The following is a 26,563-nucleotide window of genomic DNA, read 5'->3' as shown; positions in this document are numbered from 1 at the left end:
AGAATACAAAGATGAAAGACGCAATAGGGGCCGCCATCAAGGAGTTCCTGGGCCACTGATGCGGCTCTCATTTCTAGCTGTGCTTAGAATAGTCTGGGGAGAAATAATCCAGACCCTGTAATCTGGACACCTAGACCCTACTCTGGAACAACTCTTGGGAGTGTGCCTGAGGGACCCCTTGTTTTCAGGTTTTAAGAGTTCTTCAGGTGATTTTAATGAAAGGCTAGGACTGAGACTCGCTGACCTAATTAATGGAAGAGAGACCGGCCACCAACTACAATCCAGTGGGACCTTTTATTCTCCTACAGCAGCAGGACTTCCTGCGATGATGGGAAAATCCTGTGTCTGCACTGTCCAATATTCTAGCTGCGGTCACACACAACTACTGAGTACTCAAAATGCGGCCGGCTACTGAGATTGAGGGCCTGACTCTTGCATCTTAAATAATTTAAATTTAAAAAGGCTTGTGTGACTGGAAGCCCTTCTATTAGCTAGTGCAAACCTAGGGCAAATATACAAAACAACTCTGTATCCAGGCAGCCCCTGACTCAGTTAGCTGTGTCCCCATCCACAGGAGACCACAATCCGGTAGAGGAATTCATCCCTTCACCTCTCCACCTTACACACACACACACACACACACACACACACACACACACACACGGCACCTCTCCCCTCGGCCATGTCCAGGACAGCTGGGACCAAAACACACACACACACACACACACACACACACGGCACCTCTCCCCGCGGCCATGTCCAGGACAGCTGGGACCAAGGAAATCTTTTAAAGAAGCACATCCCCAAGTACCAGAGCCTTTGCGTGAGCTGCTGCTGCTGCAGGATGTGCCTTGAATAAGGACATTTGGGGGAAAAAAACCCATGGAGCCCCCCGTAGAGTAAATATGACAGCACCTCAGAGCTGTAAATCAGAGGTCTTCCTTTGTGACTCACAAGCCAAGAGCCTCAAGCATAAACCTTTAACATTATGGAGAACTGACATTTATTCCTGGGCAGATAAGGGTTCATGAAGCTCTTTATAGTATCAGATGGGTCCAACATTATTTGTAGAAAGACTGCATTAATATAGAGAAGGCACCCATGCTATGGACCAAGCTGCCATTTTCCCCATCTACTATATGTTAGGCAGGTACTACATGGTAGGCAGTATGTCAGGGGCCTTAATTAGTCCCTTGTTTGTCCATACAATACCCTGTAAGTTAGAGATTATTTTCTCATTTTATTGTGAGGCAATTAAGACTCATGGAAATGAAATAATTTACTTGACCTTAGCAAGTAATGACAAAACTAGGATTAAACTTAAAGCTACATTATACCTGTCTTTTTATAGACTGTATAGTATTCCATTCTATAGGTATGTGATTGTTTAACAAATCCCCATTTATTTTCTGTTTTACCAAATCACAGTCAATAATCAATGAACCTACTTGTATATAAAGCATAATCACACACACACATGAAGTACATAAATCTTAAGTGCAGTATTTGATAAATTATCAAAAAGCGGACTTAACTACGTAATATCCTCCAAATTAAGAAACAGAACAATACTGGCAGCTCAGACTCCCCCTTGTGCCACGTCCTTACCATGGACCCCACCTACCTTCCCAAAGAGCTATTACCTATAAAGGGCCTATACCACCTTAAAGGGAGTTCATCAGAAGGAAACTTAGAAATTATAAATTAGCCTTAAACAACATATGGTCACTATATAACCACATAAATATCACTTGTCTGCCTTAGGTAGAAGTTAGTGTCTTATTGAATACAAAGAAATTGCAGACAGGTCTCAAGGAACCAGGGTACAAGTGTGTTAATTAAGATTCTAGAGAGCCCTAAGCCTGGCCTTTACAGAAGATAAGAAACGATGGGGTTTCCTTAGTGGGACACTGATTCCCAGTTCTGATAAGGAGCAGAGGTCCCTGAAGCATCTCAGAGCCAGTCTTGCTTTGCTTCATGCTTCTTTCAGCTCTATGATCTTATCACAGTAGTGAGTATAAATTTAAATAAAATATAAATGTGTATAGCATGTACTGCACTCCCAGGAGGTGGCAGGCCTTTTTCAGATACTGAGTAAAGCCCTTTACCACCCTGTCATCTACGATCCCTGTTTGATGGAGAAGATGGAGGTTTAAGAAAATGAAGTAGGAGTTCCTGTCGTGGCGCAGTGGAAACGAATCTGACCAGGAACCATGAGGTTGCAGGTTCGATCCCTGGCCTCGCTCAGTGGGTTAAGGATCTGGCATTGCTGTGAGCTGTAGCTCCAATTAGCCTGGGAACTTCCATATGCCGTGGGTCCTGTGAGCTATGGTGTAGGTCACAGAGGCAGCTCAGATCCCAAGTTGCTGTGACTGTGGTGTAGGTCAGCAGCAACAGCTCCAATTAGACCCCTAGCCTGGGACCCTCCATATGCCGTGGAAAGCGGCCCTGGAAAAGGCAAAAAAAAAAAAAAACACAAAGTGAAGTAACCACTCAAGGCCATGCTTGCAGAGGAAGGCTGCAAACCCACACCCGTCCAGCTTAGCGCCGTGCCCCTTCTATCATACTCTGCTGCCTGCCCCTCCCAGGGGTTACATGATAGACATTTGATTTCTTAGAGATGCGAACCCTGGGAAAGCAGTAACTTGAACAAAAGATGTGAGTCAGAGACCTTGAAACTCCTTTTCTGTCTCTAAGCCTCTCCTTCCCTGGGGCGCTGGAACCTGCCATTTCTGTTGGTTACCCACTGTTTATCTTAATTCCGTTTATTTCTTCTTATCCACAGACAACATACTTTTCTCTCCAAGATGACAACGTCACTAGCACAAAGCTAAAACATTGAGTGACAGAGGTGACCTGGTCAAAGACTCCAGGTCTCCGCTGAGCCTCTCTCCGTACTCGCCCCTCAACTTTCACCCCATGACTGTCACCAATACTGATTTCCAAATGTGCACAGACTCACCTCCGACAGAAGAGACCCTCATGTGTTTAACTGAGGCCCCTGGATGACACACTGACCAATGATGCAGAGATTTTTAATAGCTCCTATGTCACTTGTGCCAAAATGTGAATCTACAAAGTTTTTTAATGTAACGGATGCTTTTTTCCTTTTTCTTCTTTTTTTTTAATGTGGGAAGTAGTAACAGGTTTGGATTGATAGGAGAAACAGAAAAAAAACAAAAAGAGAGAGAGAGAAACTGCACTTCTTTGACTTGATTTTCCATTTGTGTCAAGTCTTCTATAAACGTAGCATCTAACAAATAATAATAAAAAAATGCAGACAATATACGTAATTGGTGTTATCTGTGTTGGGAAGAACTTACCTTGACCGGAATTATATATTGCTTTTACGGACTTCTTAACTTTCTGTAAGGCTGTTCTATCTTGGTCTAGAGCCTAAAAGAGAAAAACGGGAAGAAAAAGATGTTGGAAAACGTAGTAAGTTTTACAAAGAAAGAAAAGGAAAAACTCACTTGTAACTGCAATTGTTTCTCGGAGCCCTGTAGCCACAGCAACCTGGCCTATTGATTAACCTCAGAGATGGGAAGCGCCCAGGATTTGGGATAAGCGCCGTCATCCCACAAGGCTCAGGACTGGCTGAAATGCTAACTCGGGAGCCAGTCGGTAACTGTGCTGAACTATGCACAGGAAAGAAAATACCAGACGCCAGGAAACCTTATGGTTTGATTCCTTTGCTAGGAGTTTACAACCTGAGAAAGGCAAACTAAGGGGAACGGCAAACACGGTTCCCAGAGAACCAAACACTTCTTATCACCTCGTGGTCATTTCAGCCAGAAAGAGAACATTTAAGAACATGCACTAAGAGTGCCCCGAAGAGCTCTGCAAGCTTTTAAACCTGAGGAATCCGTTCAGGGTTTAAAAAAGATTGATGACGTGATGCTGGTCGTAGCTTTAAAATTCTGTTTATTAGAAAAAGCACAGCACGGACAAGGCTACCTCGATGCTGGCAACGCTTGTAAATCACGTCTCTCCCAGGTGATGAAGCAACACCCTCCACCCCCCCCCCCGGCAATCTACTTGGGTGATGGGTGTGTGTGTGTGGTTTCTGGGGGACTGTCTCTGCTGATTCTTTTTATATTTATTTATTTTTTTGTCTTTTTGCCATTTTCTTGGGCTGCTCCCATGGCATATGGAGGTTCCCTGGCTGAGCAAGGCCAGGGATCGAACCTGCAACCCTGTGGTTCCTAGTTGGATTTGTTAACCACTGAGCCACGACGGGAACTCCGTCTGCTGATTCTTAATCTAGGTGCTGGGTACACAACTGTGTGTGCGTTTTGTGTGTGAAAACTCATCGAACCGTGTGCTTAGGATCTGTACTCTTTTCTATATGAGGGCCACCCTTCAAAACCAAGTCAGCATGAATACATTTATGGCACACCGACCTAACTTCTCGAGGAACTTCAAGCCCCTCCTTGCTTCCCCAAGGGTCCAAGATCCATTCACAGGCTGGGAACTCTGGGATGGTGTGTCAAGATTTGAAGGCCAGGAGCAACAGCAGCAATAATCATACACTTGTATATTAAAGTTTAAAACATTAAAAGTATACTCACGTCAATGACCTCATCTACAGCTCAAGATTTCAGATGGGAAAACTGACGCCCGCAGCGGGGATGTACCCCCCCCCCACAAGGCACACAAGCTGAAGGGGTCGAGGCGATGGTGGCAGGTGCCCATCCTCCCCCTTTCCTGTCACTCTAAACACAGGGTTCAATTGGGCGCTGCTCCTTTACTTTGATGCCTGTTCTCTGAGCACCAGTGCCGGACCAGGTGAGCAGAGCCCATGCTGGGCTCAGGGCGGCCTAGGATTTCTGGGCTTGGGAACGGGGATCATAACGTGCAGCCCCTTTCTGCTGATGCGCGCCTGGGGGCCCCCAGGGCTTCTGTTTCTAGGTGTGGGGAAGAATCTGGCCAGACAGTAGGATCCTAAAGGACCAGAAACAAACGATGGAGGGGGTGCTGGTGGTAACCGAGTCCTGGCTTTCAGCTGCCCCCAAGGCTATGTCACTGATAACCCTCCTACAGACTGAGAACAGGAGACAATAAATTCCTTCTGTCCCACGCTGGTTGAGGCTGGGATTCTACCACTGGAGACCACAAGTCCTAAATAAGACCAGAACTAACGTTTACTGAGCACTGACTGCACAGGTATAAGCTTGGAAGAGAAGACTACTAAGTAGATATCTTCTCTCTTTGCACTGTCTTCACAAAAAGGGTAGCATCTACAGTTTTCAGATAAGGAGAAGTGATAAGCCTTCATAAGCACTTACAGTGGAGGAGGGAGGGAGGAAAATATTAACTAACTTGTCCAAAGTCACAGAGCCAGAAAGTGCTGAGTCACATTTCATCCTAACATTCCTCAAATCCCGAATCTAATGGGATGCTGGGATAAAACCAGCACTTTCAGATGGCAGGTCTCCCATCTCCACCCCGCCCATCACTAACTCTCTACCTCCACGACTCTGTCATGGCCACATCCCACCGGTACTTCTACTTCGTTCACATTTTCCTTTAAATCCACTCGTATCTTTTTAAAAAACTTCAACAGACTGGAAAGAGCTAAGCTCCACCCCAAACCATTAATAGAAGATATGCTAAACATTACTATGTATCTCCAGCTCCATAAAATGCTCAGTGGTTGACGCAAATGAGCTCATCCAATAGCAGTGACTTCACCCAACACACTTAAGGAAACTGCAGTTCCAGAGAAGAGACACAATGTGAGTTTCGTCAAGATCCGAGATTTGTACTTTAGAGAAAAAGAGGAAAGGTAACAATAAAGGGACTGAGGTTTACATGGATTATTTCCCTCAGTTCTTACAAAAATTCTTTGAAATTAAGCACCGGTACTAAATTCCTTTTACACATGAGCAAACAGAGCTCAGAAAGTGTAACCTGCCCGGGGGCTAGAGGAGGACTTGGCAGCCAGGTCTTCACAGGAGAACGTCATCTCCTCATCACTACCCAGGTCTGCATTCCAATGACATCTGTGAAGAACTGGAACTGAAAACAGTCCCCTCTTTTTAAAAAAAATTTGTTTTTATTAGGAGTTCCTGTCGTGGCGCAGTGGTTGACGAATCCGACTAGGAACCAGGAGGTTGCGGGTTCGGTCCCTGCCCTTGCTCAGTGGGTGAAGGATCCGGCGTTGCCGTGAGCTGTGGTGTAGGTTGCAGACGCGGCTCGGATCCCTCGTTGCTGTGGCTCTGGTGTAGGCCAGTGGCTACAGCTCCGATTCAAGCCCTAGCCTGGGAACCTCCATATGCCGCGGGAGCGGCCCAAGAAATAGCAACATCAACAACAACAAAAAGACAAAAAGACAAAAAAAATTGTTTTTATTAAAGTACAGTTGATTTACAATATCATGCCTATTTCTGCTGTGCAACAAAGTGACTCCATCACACACATATATAAGTCCCATCTAATGTCCTTTTCCATCAGGGTCTGTGCCAGGACACTGCATACAGTTCCCTGTGCTGTACAGTAGGACCTCACTGCTCATCCATTCCAAACCCAAGAGTCTACACCTGCTAACCCCAACTCCCAGGCCATCCCACTCGGCAAACGCGTCTTTTCTTGTTTGTCTCTGAGTCTGAAACAGTCTCATCATAGGAGGGGAATATCTACCAGTTCTCACAGACGAATACACGTTAAGAAACTCTAAGACATCTGGGTGGCTAGGAAGAGGGTGCAAGAAAGACCGTGATGCAAATAAGTGTATGAATAAGCACTCATTTTAAGAGATGGAGTCCAAAGGGTTTATCCTTTGATGAACTGCTTTTGTGGGAAGGCACAAAAGTAATGTTAAAAAGTAATTCTGGGAGTTCCCGTCATGGCGCAGTGGTTAACGAATCCGACTAGGAACCAGGAGGTTGCGGGTTCGGTCCCTGCCCTTGCTCAGTGGGTTAACGATCCGGCGTTGCTGTGAGCTGTGGTGTAGGTTGCAGACGCAGCTCGGATCCCGCGTTGCTGTGGCTCTGGCGTAGGCCGGTGGCTACAGCTCCGATTCGACCCCTGGCCTGGGAACCTCCATATGCCATGGGAGCGGCCCAAAGAAATAGCAAAGACAAAAAAAAAAAAACTAATTCTGTAACAGCCATCATTTACGTTTTATATGCATATTATTTCTGTACTTTTTTTTTCCTGATGAAAAACCCTGGGCTTTAGAGAAGTAAAACAGCTAATGAGGTGTCACACATTGGTTAAGAGAAGAACCAGGCTATGCTTCTTCAAACCAGCCAACTAAAACTCCACTGCAGAGGCGGGCTCATGTTTCTCCTGGGTCTTACAACTTTTTAATTATTCTGGAGAAAGGGGGGAAAAAAAAAAAAGATCTCCTTCTGGAAGAAAATAACCTCTCATCTCAGCTCTGGGTGGCAGATGACCACGGACAGAGAAATTAATGGGTGGGTTTTACTGTCCACGCACAGTTAGCGTTAACGACTCCAAAGAGGCGAAGGGCTGAGGGAGATTTCAGCCGTAACGTTTTATGAGACAGTTATCTGCTTCCTTTTCTGCAGGAGGGAACGTCTCAGAAATTTATGTTGCATTTTTACCAGCCTGTCTATAAACTAATAGGATGTCAAGTTCACAGACTTACTTTTAAAGGTTATTAATAACATCCGCACTTGGCAGCTGCAGCCAGCAGTGTGTCTGGGTGACACTTCCCTCTTCACACTCTAGGATTTGGCCACCGGCGAAAAGCGGCTGAGTAAAACGCACTTTTAAGAGCTCCTTGTTTCAGAGAGCCAGGGGACACCGTCCTTCAATCAAAGGAAGCTCCCTCCAGAAATGACACATGTCTAAATGTGCCTCAGAGTGCCAATCCCTCAGCTGCCAGACAAGCAACACCTGCACTGATGTCTTCTGAAATGTCCTATACGTAAAACTGAATAAAGGGAAAAGTGGCCGGTGACATGAGCTTCAAAGTTCTCCTATCTCTCAAGTCATTCATAGCCTGTTTAAAAATGTGCCTGGAGAAGAGGAGGGAGTGGGATGGCCAGGGAGTCTGTGATTAGCAGATGCCAACTAGGCCATTTAGAATGAATAAGCGATGAGGTCCTGCTTACAGCACAGGGAGCTACATCCAATCTCTTGGGACAGAACATGATGGGAGATGATATGAGAAAAACAATGTTTATACATGTAATGACTGGGTCACTACGCAGTATGGCAGAAATTGATGGAACACCGTAAATGAACTATAACTTTTAAAAATTAAAAAAATGTGCCTGCGTTTCTAAGTATTCTAAGTTTGAACAACTCAAAAGTGTAAGAGACGGAGGGAGGGCAGGCGAGGGAAGGATGAAGGAGCAAAGGAAGGAACCCAGGAGCCTGTGCTGGTCTCTAAGAACGCCTTCCCCACCAAGAACTTGGCAAGACAGCGATTTCTCTAAAAGTTTTTAAAATAATTTTAATTTTTTCCATTATAGCTGGTTTACAGTGTTCTGTCAATTTTCTACTGCACAGCAAGGTGATGCAGTCACACATACATGTGTATGTTCTTTTTTCTCACATTATCATGCTCCATCATAAGTGACTAGATGTAGTTCCCAGTGCTACACAGCAAGCAATTTCATTTTCATTCTTTCTTTCTTTTCTTTTTTTTTTTTTTGGTTTATTGTCTTTTCAGGGCCGTACCTGAGGTATATAGAGGTTCCCAGGCTAGGGGTCTGATAGGAGCTGTAGACGCTGGCCTACGCCACAGCTGCAGCAACGTGGGATCCAAACCATGTCTGCAAACTACACCACAGCTCAAGGTGATGCTGGATCCTTAACCCACCGAGTGAGGCCAGGGATTGAACCCGCAACCTCACGGTTCCTAGTTGGACTCATCTCCGCTGTGCCACGACGGGAACTCCAAGCCATTTCACTTTCTATACATAACCAAAGAGTGGGGGTATAACCTGTAGAAAAGCCCTTCCTACCCTGATATGGAGATGTTTCACTGTGATGCGCAGTCCTAACCAGTCTGGTCATCTGAATACGCAGAGAAGATAGATACAGGCTGCTGCAAATTAGAGAGAGACTGCCAGAGACACCAAGCCCCCGGAAGCCGGATTCAGAAAGATTATACAGAGTGGATATAAAAAGGAAAAAGTCCTTAAGAATCAGAGTCCACTCAGGGTAGGACACAGAACCCTGTGAACCCCTCCAGGTGGCACATCCCTGGGTCACAGCAAAGTGCAAACAACAGGTGCTCCCTCTGCCTGGAACCCTAAGCTCTGCAGTGACCGGCTCTTTCTTCCTACCCAGGTCTCGGATGAGAAGCCCCTCCCCCTGAGAGGCCTTCTCTGGTCAACCTAAAGCAGCGCAGCTGCCTGTCCCTTGTCTCGCTCGCACACACTTCATGGGAGGTTTTCATAGCACTACACACCCCAAAATGATCCTGCCCGGGACCCGTTTACTGTAACGGTTTTCTCTCCCTCCACTGGAGGAACGAAAGCCCTATGCAGACAGGGGCCTTGCGGAGCCTGCTCATGGCTGAATCCCCATCCCCAGTGCTGAGCAGGAGACAGATGTTCAGACATGCGTATGAAGTGAGGTAACAAACACTGAATCCACGTGTTTCTCAGTGTTCTCAGCTCCCAAATAGGAAAGTAGGCAACACAAGAGTTGTCTTGAAAATGGTTGAATAAAAAAATATAGTTTTTGGAGTTCCCGCTGTGGTGCAACGGGATTGGCAGCGTCTTGGGAGCCCTGGGATGTGGATTCAACCCCTGGCCTGGCACAGTGGGTTAAAGATCCGGCATTGGTGCAGTTGCAGCTTAGGCTGCAACTATGGCTTGGATCTGATCCCTGGCCTGGGAACTCCATATGACCGGGGTGGATGAAAAAGGAAAAACAAACAGACAAACAAATACATTAAGTTTTGGATTCAGAAACACTGGCCCTATGTAGTTCTTCCCTTGATGGTTTGGACTAGCCGAAGTTTAAGTGCATGTGTGTGTGTTATATGTATATAAACAGTCATATACGTATGAGGTTTATGACCATGCAGTACCGCAAGTAATGGTTTATCAGGACAGACAGGACTTAATGACTGCTGTTATTAAGGTTTTTTAATTTAGAATTACTTTCTGGAGTTCCAATTTCACCCCTAGCCTGGGAACCTCCATATGCCGTGGGTGCGGCCCTAAAAAGACAAAAAGACCAAAAAAAAGAAAAGAAAAGAAAAGAAAAGAATTACTTTCTAAGTCTATGCACCTTTTCCCCCAATATATTTAAGTGGTAAAAATATGTCTTATTCTATGCAGATGTGATTTTTGAAAATAAGCACACGTCTTTGGAGCTAAACCTTATGCGTAAACTTAGAGAGAAAGGCGGCAGTGGCTAACAATAAAATCATCGCCCAGAATGTCTTAGAGGCGGGCCGAGCAGAGAGCCACCACGCCTCCCACCTTGGAGGGGGGTGCTGAGCATCACACATTAATGTACCAGGATGTGGCTGGCACAGAGCCTTGCAGAGAGCAGGTGCTCAAAAACTGCTGGCATCATTACCCTCACTTCCAAAGGTGCTTCCAAGACAAAAGTTCCTGAAACACTTGGAGCAGAGACAGCCAAACATCTCTGAAACAAGCACTCCTGCTAGCTAAGTGATTTCTTCCATGAAAAGAATTTTTACTCACTTGGGGGGGAAAAGGGGGAGTGTTTCCTTTTTATTATTTTATAGTCATAATCAGAGAGGTAATTTCAAAAACACACATTTCAAGAGATGCACTTGTCCCACAAAGCAAATGCTCTTCTTCTGCATAATTCCTTTCACAGGGAAATCACAGGACAACTACGTTGCCCTAATTTTGGTGCAGAGCCTGACTGCGTCAGCCTTGAGCTTGCTGAGCAATCGCACTGCCTTTTGGGGAGGAGACAGCTGCCTAATTAACATTCTCCTAAACTCGCTGAGGAGGAAACCATGATACAAGCTCTCATGCAGCGTCACAGCCAAATCCATGTATCCATCATAAGAGCCTAGGTACTACAAAGTGCGTGTCTAATTGTACGTGAATCAGGCATGAGCTGGGAAGGAATCCAATGGGATCGTGAAGGCACTGGGAAGAAAGGTGCCATTAACTGAAAAAAGAGGAAGGAACAGGGAACGCTATGCAATGTTCTGTGATAATCTACATGGGAAAAGAATCTGAAAAAGAATGGATGGATGGGTGTATACATCTGAGTCACTCTGCTGTACAGCAGAAATTATCACAACATTGTAAATCAGCTAGACGTCAATAAAACTGGGGAAAAAAAAAAAAAGAGGAAGGTTTGGGCTTTCCATGCAAGTGTCTGTTCTGAGGGTCAGACCTTGGTTTGATATCATTTGCTCACTTATTCATCCATTAACTGTGCCCGGCACATACTAGACCCTCCCCTGGGCCAGGCCCTGGCTACGTGTGAAAATCATATTGCATCTGCCTCTGCTCCCCCAGCCTCAGGCCCCCTCACTTCTACCTGCTACAGCAAAACAAAACCCTTGGCTAGAATCAGTGGCAAGCATGGTACTGCTTATGCACGACTGATGAAGGATATTATTCATAAAATGTTAATCCTTGCTTCCCTGGGGGGGGGTTTCACCCCCAATTCCCAAATCATTCCACTCTTTACCTTGATTTGAGAGGTTTAGTACCTGTGCCTCCTCCCTTATTTGGTCAACTACAAGCTCTTCAAAGATATGGGAGTTCCCGTCATGGCGTAGTGGTTAGGGAACCCAACTAGGAACCATGAGGTTGTGGGTTCAATCCCTGGCCTTGCTCAGTGGGTTAAGGATCCAGCGTTGCCGTGAGCTGTGGTGTAGGTCAAAGACGTGGCTCGGATCCCGAGTTGCTGTGGCTGTGGTGTAGGCTGGCGGCCACAGCTCCGATTAGACCCCTAGCCTGGGAACCTCCATGTGCCGTGGGTGTGGGCCTAAAAAGTCCAAAAAGACCAAAAAAAAAAAAAGATAACACACATATTTGTTTTTCTTCATACAGAAGACACTCAGTAAGAATTTGTGTTGAATGAAAAACACACAGGAAGGAAGGGAGGGAGGAAGGAGGAATTCACTCTTAGAATAAATGCCAGGCCCTCCTTGCTGCCTGCCAGGCCCTCCACGATCCAGCCCTGCTGCCCTGCTCCCCACTCCTTCCTCATGGCTCACCCACACCCACAGTCCTTTTGAACCCACAAGACTGCTCCTACCCGAGAGCTTCTCCAACAGCTGACCCTTCCACTCGGGTCTTTTTCTCAAAACTCTTCACCAAATCTAAAGGGGCCCGATCCCTATGCTGTTCTCTCTCTCTCTTTTCTCAGTGTTCCCCTCCAACGCAGGAAGCACAGCCCCTATTAATCTGAGCAGTGGAAGTACGGGGCACGGAGAGCTTCCTGTGTGTCAGCCCATCAATGTCAGCCGCAGCACAGAACACCTGCAGGCAAAGGAAGGGGACACGGCAGCAGTGGCAGCTCAGATAAAAGGAAGACGTAAAGATGTTATCGTTGGTTGGTTTCAAGATGAACAGGCGTTGAATAAGGCTGCTGCCCAGGGGGCAACAACCCACGGAAGAGCAAAGATGGTCTGCAGAACGCAGGCCAAAAAATGCAAAGTTGACAGGTCATCGACAGACATAGAGTTTAAACTGTTTATCGGTGCCATTTTAGACTATAGCAAGTGTCTTTAAGATTCAGATCCTCCTCTAGTCATACAGATTTCAATCAGGAACTCGTCATGTCCTCTGCTCTCCCTGTAGCTGGATGGCTGCAGGATGGGGAATCTGACCACAGGAGCAAGATCTGCAGATGCTGAACATGAAGGGTTTGGGCCCCACTTGGTAATAAGTCGGTTCACAGCTGAGATCTGCAGCAAAGAGTCAATGTACCACCTTCAGCAATTCTTCCTGCAGGGGCCTGAGGATCTATTACTGCATGTGAGAAAACATCACCAACCTACCAACTTTCCAAGCCAAAGAAAAGGTACTGCATAAAACTGACTCACCAGAGTCCCCTTTCCTGTGTAGGCATAAACTCCTCCTTAGATGTATACACATCTTGAGGGCAGTGGCTACACCAGGCCCGGAGTGGGGGCTCAATAAATATGAATCGAATGAAGCTACATCTACACGGAGCACATAGAATTAAAGGTGTACAGAACCGCATCTGAACTCACAGAACGCTACTGTTCACGTCTCATGCATTATTTATTTTAAAACCGTAAATGTTCTTTACAATCCCTTGCTGTCATAGTCAAGGCTCTCACTAAACCATGCCGTCCTGCACTGATGTCAGGATCAGCAGTGTACAGACAAAGCGGAACGGGTCCCTTTAAGACCCTTCAAGTGAAACCTGCCGTTGCAGTTTCACCGGAGGGCCAAGCCCAGTCTTGCTTTTCTCTGGGAAGCTCACTCTCTGCACCTAATGGTTAGAATCCTTGCAGGCCCCACACCACCTGGCACTGGTATCAGAGGGGGCCCCCAGTTCCACAGGGTCACCCACGTTCCCGTGTTCAACTATCCCTCGTTAGCAGGTGCAGCCTCTGCCTCTGGTGTTCATTCTGGACCTGGGAGAAGCAGGGCCTGGCTGTGGAGCCAGACGAAGTGGTCTCCCCAGTTCAGAGCTCAGGCTGAGGCCAGGGTGACCTTGCGTCACTTCTGCTGGCTCTGTGGGACCCTGCACAGACGGTGGTCCCTTCTCTCTTGCTTCCCTAACTGTCCTCATATTCCTGCACCGGCCCATTCTCGCCTCCCTTCTCCCCCACCCCCCCGCCCCCGTCGATGGTAACAGGACCGTGCTTTATACATATTACCTTATTTAAGCCTCACAATTAACTTACAGGGAAGTTTCTGATACCCATATCTTACAGAGAAGGAGACTGGAGGCCAGAAGGGCCCTGGGTCCTGCAGCTCTTAGGACACAGAACCAAGAGTCGAGCAGGGTCTCACACCCCCATGTTTGTAAGCATCGTGCTCTCCAACCTTCAAACCTGACACAGTGGGTCCAGAGGATGTAGAAGCCGTGAAGAAACAAAATCAGCCAAGGGTTCACTAATCAGGCCACAGGAAAAACAACTTTAAAAAACCTTTCCCTTCCTTTCTAGGCGTTCTCTGTGAAGGAGCCAAAGAGGAATTGAGATCTTTGCTTGACAAGCCCAAATGGCCCTATAAGGAGGGGGAAGGGACAATAGCAAAGTGGAGGAGGTCAACCCTTGGCTTGCTGGGTCTGCACCACTCAGCTGCCCACCAGCCACTTCACATGGGTCCATCTGCTACCCGACCAACGGGCTCGGCTTGGCAGGAGGGAGTCAAAACCAGAGGGGCTTTCCACTCAGCTTCAGGTGCAGGTGGGGAGCTGTGTGCCGCCTCCGAGGCCTCGACAGAGGGCGTCCCTTCACTTCACTGACCGCTGGCATGCGCGCTCTGACACAGGAAACAGGTTTAAGATCAGTAACTAGTCACAATGGCGTGTGGAGACATGTGGACTCGTGAAAGCTTCTAGGCGTGCCTTAAAATATCAGAGACTGGCTGAAAAACACCACTGAGGAGTTCCTGATGTGGCTCGGCAGAAACAAACCCAATGAGCATCCATGAGGACGCGGGTTCGATCCCTGGCCACACACAGAGGGTTAAGGATCCAGTGTCACCACGAGCTGTGGTGTCGATGGCAAACGCGGCTCGGACCCCAAATTGCTGTGGCTGTGGTGCAGGCTGGCAGCTGCAGCTCTGAATCAACCCCCAGCCTGGGAACTTCCATACGCCACAGGTGCAGCCCTAAAAGAAAATACATACCTACATACATACTACTGAGAGTGACTGGTAGAAGAATCCTTGAAAGGAACTGGTTGGCTTCTCCTTGGGGTCAGCAAAGAAAATAAAAGCTTATTTGAAAAAGAGGGACAGCTCCGCCACCTGGCACTGCCACTCCAGCGCCGGCCCTGAGAAAGGCGACCTTCGTCCGTGCTGAGGAACGCGAGGGGGACGGCGAGGGACACCCAGCCGCTGGCTCAGCCACCCACAGCTTTCCACCCTCCACGGCCCGCGGGCCACACTAGATGTGGGAAAGCCGGCAAAGTCCAGACAGTTCTCTTCGTCAGGGTGAGGAAGACGGAAAACAACGGGGCCCAGAGGCTATTTCTGAGAGGAGAGAGGCATGGGGGCGGCCCGGCAGCCAGAGCACGTGGCCACGTGGAGAACAAGTGGACAGACAGACGGGGCCAGACCCTGCAGGGAGGACAGGCCACGGGAAGGGGTCTGGGTTTTATTCTGAAGACAAAGAGGGTTTGAGGCAGAATACGAACTCAGGCAGTCAGTGCCGGAGCATGGGCTTCCAAGCCTTCTTTGATGTGGCCACTGATGACCATTTGTGGCTTAAAGGCTCCAGGGAGTAACATCCCCACAGGCCATTTTTATTGCAGGGAGTGTACCTACGCCCAGGTGGACCTCAACCCCTAATCCCCTGTGACTCGGTTTACAGTATGAAAAGGGCAAAGAAAGCATGAGATCTACAGGGCATTTCCACCCCCACAACTCCTATTGGGTAAGGACAGATACGGGTAATTGAGCAAGGCCAATGGGAGAAAAACACGTCTTTCTGGACCCCACACTGGTCCCCCCATCTTTAAAGGATACAAAGCCCTACAGGCCAATAGAGAGCGGGGGCTCTTCTCCCCCCTCCCAGCAGCCCTGAGAGCTCTCTGCTTTCCAGTAATAAAGACTTTGCGACTTTGCTTGCTTGCCACCTGTGTGTTCGCGGAGTTCATTCCTCGACTGTGTGAACAAGAATCCGGATTCCAGTAACATCTTCCCGGCATCAGTTAGTCCAAGATGGGGCCACTCATGCAGAAAAACAAGGCAGTTAATCCTGAACTCCGGACAAATGACTGGAAGTGGAAGTGGAAGACAAAGGAGCAAGACTGGAAAGACAAGAGCCAATAAGCTGGGTATTTCGCCAAGAGGACTTCTCTCAATCCTTCGGTGGTGGCTCAATCCACTTCCTCCTCCAGGGCCACACCCCAGATTTAAGGCTTCCTCCAAAAACACTCCTCCCTCTCCACACTCGTTCAGAACCTCAGTGGGTGGTGGGACCCGAGGTCACATTCCTCTCGTGTAACCCTCTGTACCCAAGAAGCCACGAAATCCTGCCGAGTCCACCTGTGTAGCCGAGTCCACCTGTGCAGCCAAGTCCACCTGTGCAGCTGTTCTTCATCCCCTTCCCAGGCAGGGACTCCAGGACAAGCTGTGCCCAGGCAGATCCCTCGACGGCCTCCAGGCTCCTCCTGTTTCACCCTCTACACTGACACTGGAGTAGACTTTCTAAACCCTAAACATGAAATTGTCACTCTCCTGCTTTAAAACCTGGAGTAACACACAAACCTCAGCCAGGACGCAGCGGACCCTCTCTGACTCCTTTGTGCAGCACGCCGTTGCATCTCTGACCCCCCCGCGCCTCACTCCTGACAGTCCAAGGTCATGCTGCCCAAATTTACCAGCCCTTCTTGGGCCCCGACTCTGGAGATACCAATTCCAGTGGCTACGATCCTCTCCTTTCTCGGCAACAGTTTTTATCCTCTCTGCTCCAGCTTGGCAATCTTACAAACGCATGTTCAGCCTTTAAGGCTGAGTTTTGTCATCTCTTCTGTGAAACCCTCCCCTTCCCTCCGAGAAAGAATCCTCCTCCTGCAGTGCTGAGTGCCCTGATCCTTACACTTCCAGCTCCAGCAAATAAACGGCAGCGATTAATCTCAAGGTACTACCTATGTATTTCACTCCCTTTCTCCAGCTGTAAAGCACCCCCCCCCCCACCACCACCCAGGGCTGCTCATGGCAAGGAGACCCAGAAGGTCACAGCACAGAGTCGGACCCCACGTGGGATCCCAGTCACCTGGCAGCTAAATCTGACCCCACCCCGCAGACCTCTCAGGTTCCTAGCTTTCCTGACCTGTAGATTTGGGAGAATGGACCCACAATGCAGCTTCTTCTGGCTCTGATTTTCTGAGAAACCAAGCATTTAAGTCCCAGGGACATCATCCTACTGCTTCAACTCTCCTGGCATCTTAGATTTTGTTTTAACTGGAAGACATTTTAGCTTTTTTAAAAAGTAACACGATTCACATCCCCAGTGAAGGACCACGGGAAGGATCTTACATTTAAGACCTCCGTGCAGTTAAGAGGATTAAACCAGGGCTGAAGCCCAAGATCCTAATTCCAGCCATTTCTGTGTTCCTTTTTTGAGTTCTCTGTCCTCCAAGAGATGTTTTGAAAGTTCTTCTTGAATTTTGCATTCAAAGACTCTATTAATCATATTAGGCAAGCATTACTGGTGCCTTTTTATAAATGAAGAAATTGAGTCAGAAATTGTCCAGGGTCAAAAACCTAGTAAATGGCAAAACCAGGCCTCTTACCCTAGAAAGTCTAACTCCAATGTCTGTGTTCTTCTTGCCACATCTGACTATCTCTCCACTTAAGAGACACGTTCTTAAGCCCAAGAACTCCTCTTCTTATTAAGCCCAAGTATGCCACACACGAAGCTTTCTATAGGTGGCTCAATGATCCAGCTTCTGAGGATAAAAGTTCTACAGAAATACAAGCCATACACCACGGGTGACTTCCCCAAGTTCAGTTTAGAACTCGTGTACTCTCCAAAACAAACAGCAGATCTGGTCATTGTTAGCTAATGTTTTTCACAGAGAAAGCCAGGCCTAATTTTTTTTTTTTTTTTTTAAGAGCCCCGCATGCAGCATATAGAACTTCCGATATGCTAGCGGAATGAATTACAGTTGGGGTCGAACTGCAGCTGCAGCTGCCAGCACACCCCACAGTCACAGCCACTCAGGATCCAAGCTGAGTCTGCAGCCTACATCGAAGCTCACGCAACACAGGATCTTTAACCCAGGGATCAAGCCTACATTTTCACAGATACTAGTCCGGTTCGTTACTGCTGAGCCACAACGGGAACTCCCCACAGGCCAAAACTGAGATTGGAGATCAAGAAACCCCAGCTACACATGTGCATGAAGATGATAACTAAAGGAAGAACTTTTAGTGAAAGACTATTTACCATGAGGGGAAAAAAAAAAACAACAAAAAATGAAAACAAAAAAACGCACAATGAAATGGAGTCTAGCATTTTCCACACTGTGTTCTGTAGAAAACTACTTCTGAGATGCTGGCAAGTATTCTGGGGAGAAAAGAGGCCATGACAAATCCGGAAAACACTATGTGCTAACCATACCTTTCTTCTGGACACCAATGCACATCAGAATATCAGAGACTGGAATATTTTAAAGAAACACGTTTAACCTTGTAACCCAGCAATTCTCAATTAAAATAACTTATTATTATTGAAATAATTATTTAAAATCAGATTTTTTTTGGGGGGGGGGATCTTTTTAGGGCCGCACCCGTGGCACATGGAGGTTCCCAGGCTAGGGGTCCAATTGGAGTCAAGGCAATGCCAGATCCGAGCTGCGTCTTTGACCTACACCACAGTTCAAGGCAACGCCGGATCCTTAACCCACTGAGCGAGGCCAGGGATCAAACCTGTGTCCTCATGGATGGCAGTCAGATTCATTTCTGCTAAGCCACAATAAGAACTCCTAAAATCAGATTTTTTTTTTTGACACAACTATAAAACAATGTTTGCTGGGACATCAAAATAAAAAAACTATTTTAAAAAAATCTAACAAAGTTAAGCCTCAAAAAATACACTGCGTGTGTGTGTGTGTGTGTGTGTGTGTGTGTGTGTGTGTATCAGTTAAGAGGTCTAATGATGCGCTCATGTCAACAACGGAGATTATTGCAGGAAAAAGATAAAATGATTTCAATCAACTTTTAACAAAACCAAGATAAAAGAACTAAGAGGGAAAAATAATCACAACAAAAAGAGAAAAAAAAGTTGACATCCACATACTAATTCCATAATTAGTATGTGGAATTCTTATTTTGCTACTATTGCAATCTAGAAGAATGAGGGCAGAAGATATTAACACAAGAAATTGAAACCACAAACATGGGCAAAGAATTTGAATTACACTGATAACTGCTCTTTCATTTGACATAGTAATCCCTTTCCTGATAAATCCTATCAAAACTACCACCACTTTCTCAAAAGTAAATAAAAAGATACTATAAAACACGTTACTACGTTTTAATGTGTATAAAAAGCTAGTACATAATGTGTAGAACATGGATTACATGTATAAAAAGCTAGAAATAACCTAAATCCAATAACAGGGAAACGGCAAAGTAAAATATGAAACAAATAGAGGGCTTATACGATCCCTAAAAAGTAGGATAAACAACTGCCATTTATTGAAGGTCAACTGCGTGAAATGTGCAAATACTATGAAATTCCATTATTTACAATGTAAAATTATAGATTTTACAAAGATGTGAATTACGCAGAAATGCGAAGTTTAGAAAGGTTCGCAGAGATGTTTTGAAGCTGTTGCTACCTAAAACTGCTAGGGACTAGCAACTTTCTTCTTTTAAAATAATTTCCTTATGCAATAAGCGTAAGGTTGACGCAGTACTTAAAAATTTTAAGAGTCTTGTAATTCAATCAGGTCTGCTTTTCCCTCAGCGATCGCAAGCAATCCAACAAGACATTAACTTTCATCAAAAACGAGGGAGAAACAGTACATAGTCTCAGTAATTTCCTTGTTGCCTTGCAAACTGTACATTTAAAAAATTAGTAGAATATTGTGTTTCAAGAGCTCCTGTCTGGGGCCAAAAAGAAAACTGTAATCACAGCAATTACCTTGTGAACCTCTAATTTCTGTTGTAGTTCTAAAGTTCGGAGTAGCACACCCACCCACAAGCGCCATGGCTCTTTCATCTTGAAGCAATTTCAGCTCCATTCTTAGGAAAATAATAATTATAGGTACAACAAGGTATTTAAAGACCAGAAAATAGTCATGAGAACACCATTTTCCATGTTCTAACATAATGAGAGTTCCTTAAAAGAATTAAAGCCTAGACCGGAAAAGTCTCCTGAGTCATATCTTTCCAGGACCCTTAGAATTTCTCAGGAACCCATCTCATAAGAGAACAAAAGTTTTCACTGGTGAACAGATTAGGAACCCCTGAGCTACCCAGTCAGCCTTTTTAAATTCCTACCAGTTCTGAGGTTCTATAATGTCCTTCTAAACCATATGTCTGGGTCTTGATCCAATGATTCCAAATATGCTGCTGATGATTGATAGTCATTGAGGCTTAATCACACAATTTTATCTACAGCAGAGAATCACGCAACTGTTGACTAGATGCTGGGAAACATGGTGATCAGGAGCAGAGGAAGGAGCCAGACAGCCTGCAGTCAAATTCTAGCTCCACTGCTTCCTAACTACAGGTCCTGGGCCAGTTACTTAATCCAGCTGTGACCCACCACAGAGTCACGTGGATTAAGAGAGAGAACCACGCAGAGAAAGCACTCAGAACGGTACTCAACAAACGTCAGCTAGAATTTGCAGATGCAGGCAGTTGGATTTATTTTTTCTAAGGTTCCTAGGAGGTATACAGTGAGCAAGGAGAATGTTCACATGGCTGGTGGTGCTACTACAGAAGGAAAAGAAAAGGGGGGAACAGATATAAAATCTTCCACTCAGACTAGCTCTTTAGATCCGTGATCTCCCTAAAATGTACACAGTATAGTCCACTGCGGTGCAGGAAGAAACACGTTAGAATTCCTGTTTGTACTGTTTTACGATAAATAATTATATTAGCACAGAAAGAGTATGTTTACTATATGCATGTGTAGATGTCATGCATATGGAATGCATGCTTTAAAAGGTCTTAAACCTGAAACTAACACACCATTGTAAATCAACTCCAAAAAATTTTTTCTTTAAAAAAAAAAAGGTTTCATAAAGGAGATGCAGAGAAGATTGGAAACCACGGCTCTGTTAATGAACACTAGGATTTTACTTCTCTTTTGAGTATCAACTACGGGAAACGTGGAGTTAAGACAAAAATGCAGCTCAGGGGCTCTTTGCTGTCTGCATCTTAGAGAGATGACAGCCTGCCCACCGCTTAAAAGGACACGACCAAAAAAATGCCCATGGGTTTTTCTTAAGGAACAGCAACCAATCTAATAATGTTAACTTAGAACATGGAACAGCATCTAAAGGCGTTAGTGATACTGCGTAATAAAAGCATACTCCCTTATATATTTTCTTGTCACTTTTGCATCTGATTTCCCCAGCTGCCCCCAAATGATCACAATCTTTCCTTTCTGAGGGACTGAAAGCTCAGAGAGACTAGGTAACTTTTTCTAAGCCCATCTGGGTCATAAATGTCATCTCAAAACTCAAGTCTCCCAAATCAGAACATAATTTTTTTTTTGTCTTTTTGTTGTTGTTGCTATTTCTTGGGCCGCTCCCGCGGCATATGGAGGCTCCCAGGCTAGGGGTTGAATCGGAGCTGTAGCCACCGGCCTACGCCAGAGCCACAGCAACGCGGGATCCAAGCCGCGTCTGCAACCTACACCACAGCTCACGGCAACGCCGGATTGTTAACCCACTGAGCAAGGGCAGGGACCGAACCCGCAACCTCCTGGTTCCTAGTCGGATTCGTTAACCGCTGCGCCACGACGGGAACTCCCAGAACATAATTTTTAAAAAAGATTCTGTTCCCAGGTGCTCCACAACCTTGGAGGTGCCATGCTGCAAAAAGCACATTAACGTGGACATTGCTCCCTAGTCTTCGGTTTCCTACCACCGGGCACTTAGGAAACATGCTTCACTGGCTTAAAGACAAACTGCAGAATAATATTTGTTTCTTTAACACAGTAACTGACCAAACTGAAAATACAAATTTGAAACTTTGCCCATAATACCACGGCTCTAGAACAGCATTTTCTTTTTTTCTTGACTTGCTGTCTTCGTTCATGTTACACGATCATGACTAGTCAATGCTTCATGTGCAATCTGGGGTCTGCTTTCTGGCTTAATGTGATGCTGCAAATCCATCCATCCATCCTGCCTGAGCACAGTTTTACCACTTCAGCGGCTGCCCAGCACCCATCACCCTGATGGGTCGTGTGTCTCCTACATACTTCTCTTGCTGAAAGTGAAACGTAAAGGCCAGTTTTTTCACTTTTGTAAAAACCAAAGTATTTATTTCTAAGACCTACTTTTCAGTATGGTTGTCAAATAATCCAGTTGCTTTTAATAAGGATGACTTTAAGTTGTGCATGGCTTTAAACATGCGTAAGGAAGCACCTCGGGGCGCGAGGGGTAACTTTTAGTGTATTAATAATTCACATGCCCCCAAGTCACAACACTGTCACATACCAGAAATGTCACAAATTTCTAACTAATCCTCTTGCAAGTTACAGTTGAATATGATTTAGGAGAGTGGTTAACTCCAAGTGCAGGCACCTTAAAAGGGTGTGATGGGCTGATATGGAACATCCCCCATTCTAAGCCCCCCCACCTCCACCACGGCTGTCTTTTAGAGGCACCCTTTTAAGTAAATCTTCCCCAGGACAGTCAATTCAAAGTCTTATTATCAGGAAAATGCTCACAGCCCCCAGGACCCACTGATTCAATATTATATTAACTTGAGGAAAACAAGGGTGAGGTACCAGAGTTTGCTCTGAAGAATAAATGAATATTATGCTCCACTGGGTGCTATTTCCACAAAGGTAAGTCTTTCTGTTTACGGGAACTGAAGAAGTTTTCTACAAATCAAACCTCTGAAATTAAATCTTACTTCCTCAAAGATGTACATATTAACATTTCAGAGATGCTTTCCTCAACAGGCACGGGCTTTGTTGTTGCTTCATCAGAAAGAGTCCTTTTATGATGTAAATGACATCCTCCCACATTCAGACCCAGCTTAACTTGAACTGGGGCTGCAGCTGCAGAGTATCTGGAAAACAAGTTCCAATCTCCACTCTACGAATTCATTCCTTTGACAGACACCTGGTGGGAACAACTTCCCAGGGTCAGGGAACAGGGAGATGGTCCCTGGCCCCAGGGACTGTGATGGATTACTCCAATCATACTGATTAGGTAGCTAGAGGCAAAATCCTTTAGGATGCTTCCCTAGAATATTGTATGTGGGGTAAGGATGACAGGACAAAAATGTATTTACCTAGAAGCAAACCCTGTAGTGCATTTTAGAAAATGTTTAAGAAAAAATAATAGCTCGAAGGCAGGAACAACAAAGAAAATATACAGTCTCCTCGATACATACATATAAAAGCTTTTATTAAATTACGTTTTGTGGATTGAATTACATTGTAAAGGGAGGGGACAAATTTCATTCGAATGATCCTTTAATATGTTCCGGGAGTAGAATTAAAGGGATGCTAATGGCTTAAGAAGTGGTTTCCATTTCCAATACCAACATTGAACAAAAAAAGAAGAAATGGGAGTGCAAAGGCTTTAAGAAAGCATCCGCTTATAATCAATAATTTTATAAAAACTGAGTGTTCCAAATGTCCATGCTGATTCTTCAATAAAGGAACGTGTTGGTTGGATGGCCACTCCCGGGGGAGTCTGAATGAGGCCGGGGCAGTAGCTGTAACATACATCCTCAAGGAAAGCATACCCTCCCCTTCTTAAATCGACTCTAGCTGCTATTGTGACCCTCAGTACAATGGTAAGTGACATTTTACTACCTAGATACCCCAGAGATCCTCCAAATGACTCCACTTCTCAAAAGTGAAAAAACAGTGCCCTCGTTACCCAATGACGAGGCCCACGATGAACTCATGAGTGCTCCAACCCAGTCCCTTTCAAACCACAATAAATTACATCGAACCTGGCTAATGTTTCACACACCCCGACTCCGGAGGACTTGGCGTGAGGAGTGGTACTTCTGGATGAATGTTTCATTGCATGAGCTTTCTTTTGAGGGGTACAAGGGTGGAAAAGTACCAGGTTTTTAGAGCTTTCACATATTTAGAATATCCTTAGATCAGAGAACTATTCACCTAGATCAACACTTCCCCAAAGCTGTGCCCAACTAGCCCTATTAACGCTTTGAGCAAAAGGGGATCTACAGTCAGGAAATCTGGGAAACGCTCCCCTCTATGCCCTCTTTTGAAGACGCAGAGCACATCCATCTATGCAAAGTCCGTGTTTCTTTAACACGGTATCCTGTTTCTTTAACACAGTATCCCTCAAATTTGCTGGCCTCAAAAGCACACATTCCACCTCTTTCCTTTTTCACAGGCGCCCACTAACATCTCAGAACCAGTTCTCCACATAATAGACGCTTTGGGTAACAGACTTGGATCACAGTGTTTCGGAAAATCTGTTGTAATTTACATCGGAGAAAGTATACGGATGGCTCACAGGCGAAATTCAATTTGCACAATATCTTTTTGTCAATTATTCAATTAGCTTCCAAACATTTAAAACTTGGGAGATTTAAAATACAAATTCCAAAATCCAATTTCCCGTATAGAATGCCTGGCTGAGCTGAATGCACCTTGTCCCAGGGAAGACCTGGGAAGTAACAGGGCCTTCAGAGGAGGGCCAGTTAGGGCCTCCAGCTGCCTTTGAACCACCAGGTCACAAGGTCTCCTATGAACTCCACCTGTGTTTCTGGGCAATGGCTCTGTGATGGAGGCTGTCGGGGCGTGTTTGGGATGCTGGAGGAGAGAGTCACTGTGGGTACCTGCCCATCTCCCCGCCGCCCCCCCCCCCGCCCCCACCCCGGACTATCTTCTCCAGGAAGCACAGGGTCCTGGTGCTTTGCCAAGGACGATCCCTGTCTACACCTGCTCTGGCCTAATGCAAGACAGGGCCCCAATCTGGATGAGGGATAGCATCCCTGCAGCTGGGAACCCTTCCCAGAACTCCTGGACACTCACTCACCTTGTCCCTTCTTGCAGTATTTCCACTGCCTCATGGGAGCGTGGTAGAAACAGGACAGACACCAGAGCCCAGAGGAGCCGGGTCTGATGTCAGGCTGCCGCCGACTGGCTTGGGGAGGACAGGCAAGTCCCCTACTGCCTAATGGTTCAGGACCCGCATCACGCTATCTCACAGAGCTCAGGGCAAGACTAGGGATGGAGCAAGGCCTGGGTAAATAAACAGCAGGGGTTCAAGAAATCATATTTTCAGTTCTGAGAATATAATTCCCTGGAATTCTGGCTGTCTCTCTCACAACATTGCAAATGCAATGGTTTGGGGTTCTCATGGTAGATGCATGATATACGATTGTTGACTGACCTGATGATTTTTTTCCTTAAAAAAAAAAAGCTAAGGAGTTCCCGTCGTGGCGCAGTGGTTAACGAATCCGACTAGGAACCATGAGGTTGCGGGTTCGGTCCCTGCCCTTGCTCAGTGGGTTAACAATCCGGCGTTGCCGTGAGCTGTGGTGTAGGTTGCAGACGCGGCTTGGATCCCACGTTGCTGTGGCTCTGGCGTAGGCCGGTGGCTACAGCTCCGATTCGACCCCTGGCCTGGGAACCTCCATGTGCCACGGGAGCGGCCCGAGAAATAGCAGCAACAACAACAACAACAACAACAACAAAGACAAAAGACAAAAGACAAAAAAAAAAAAAGCTAAGAAATGTCCTCGTCTCAAGTTTCATGGTTCTTTAATTCTTCCAATTTTAGTTTAACTGGTGTGGAACTATTTTCCCTATTTGCCGCATCAATTTCAAAAATAAATTCCGGAAGGGCATCTATCCATTTACTTTGGACATTTTTTTTTATATATAACATTTTGAAGGCTGAGGGGAAGAAGAAGAAAGCAAGAAAGAAAAGAATTCTCCCCACAGCATATGGGTCACAAAATCCATGACCTGAGCTGATTTAAGAGAAAACAATCTGCCTGTAATTTAGAGAAATAAAGCGATGACTCACTAAGATGAACTTGATTTTTTTCCCTCTCCGCCTCGGGATTACTAAATATCAGAGGACCCTCCCCTGAGGTTTTCCCCAGAGTCTTTATTTATTCCCAACCAGCTTCAAACATTCTCCTGTTCTCTACTCCTTTTAAATTTGTCCCCTTTCATTTCAGCTAATAACAAATAATTTCTCACGAGTTCTTGCTATGGAAAGAAAACCTCAAAGTGGATGCTTAAATGCTTACAATTCACTTTCAACCCTTGCCAGACCTCTTTTGTGAGAGGACACTGGCACGGCCGGGGATGCAAGGCCCCTCCTGCCGGCCGGCGTTTCTCTGAAGTCTGAAGCTAATACTCGAGGAAGAGATGGGGCACAAGAAGACAAAAGAAAGCAGGGCTCTGATCCAGCAAGTGCCTTTTACGGGCTGGCTATGACTATACACAATGTTCAAGCAAAATTAGCAGAAATTAGAGATGCTGTTTTTAAACTCGAACCCAATGAGCCATTATTATCTTGTCATGCTCGCTCACTAATGAGCCAGGTCACGCTGCCTCACGTGACATTCATACTTCGGATTTCATATAATGGACAGGCAGGTGGGGCGTGTCTGCATGACCGTGACTTCACGTGAGCAAAAGATGCTGCAGGAGGCTGGATCAGAGCGGAGGGCGATGAACGGCACACTTACAGGGCGGGAGTTCCACGACAAGCGAGTTCTATGCAATTGCCTACTTCTTGGGTGAGGATTACAAAACATGAAGGCTTTCGAATTAACTG

General features: G+C 45.9%; 1 protein-coding gene across 3 annotated transcripts in view; it reads right to left on the bottom strand.

Annotated features, from left to right (window-relative positions):
• Window positions 1-26,563, bottom strand: part of ASAP1 (ArfGAP with SH3 domain, ankyrin repeat and PH domain 1) — a 344,270-nt gene that overhangs the window by 138,080 nt on the left and 179,627 nt on the right. For 2 of the 3 annotated variants that reach the window (XM_047783238.1, XM_047783241.1), the window contains one exon: window positions 3,324-3,396. In XM_047783238.1, coding sequence (XP_047639194.1) covers window positions 3,324-3,396 — 73 coding nt within the window. Of the gene's footprint in view, window positions 1-3,323; window positions 3,397-15,715; window positions 16,623-26,563 lie in introns of those variants that run through there. The other variant, XM_047783239.1, reaches the window with a different exon arrangement.

Source organism: Phacochoerus africanus, chromosome 6, assembly GCF_016906955.1.
Source record: "Phacochoerus africanus isolate WHEZ1 chromosome 6, ROS_Pafr_v1, whole genome shotgun sequence".
Taxonomy (NCBI): Eukaryota; Metazoa; Chordata; class Mammalia; order Artiodactyla; family Suidae; genus Phacochoerus; species Phacochoerus africanus.
Note: the sequence above shows the minus strand (reverse complement) of the source record. Positions and strands in the feature narration are given on the sequence as shown.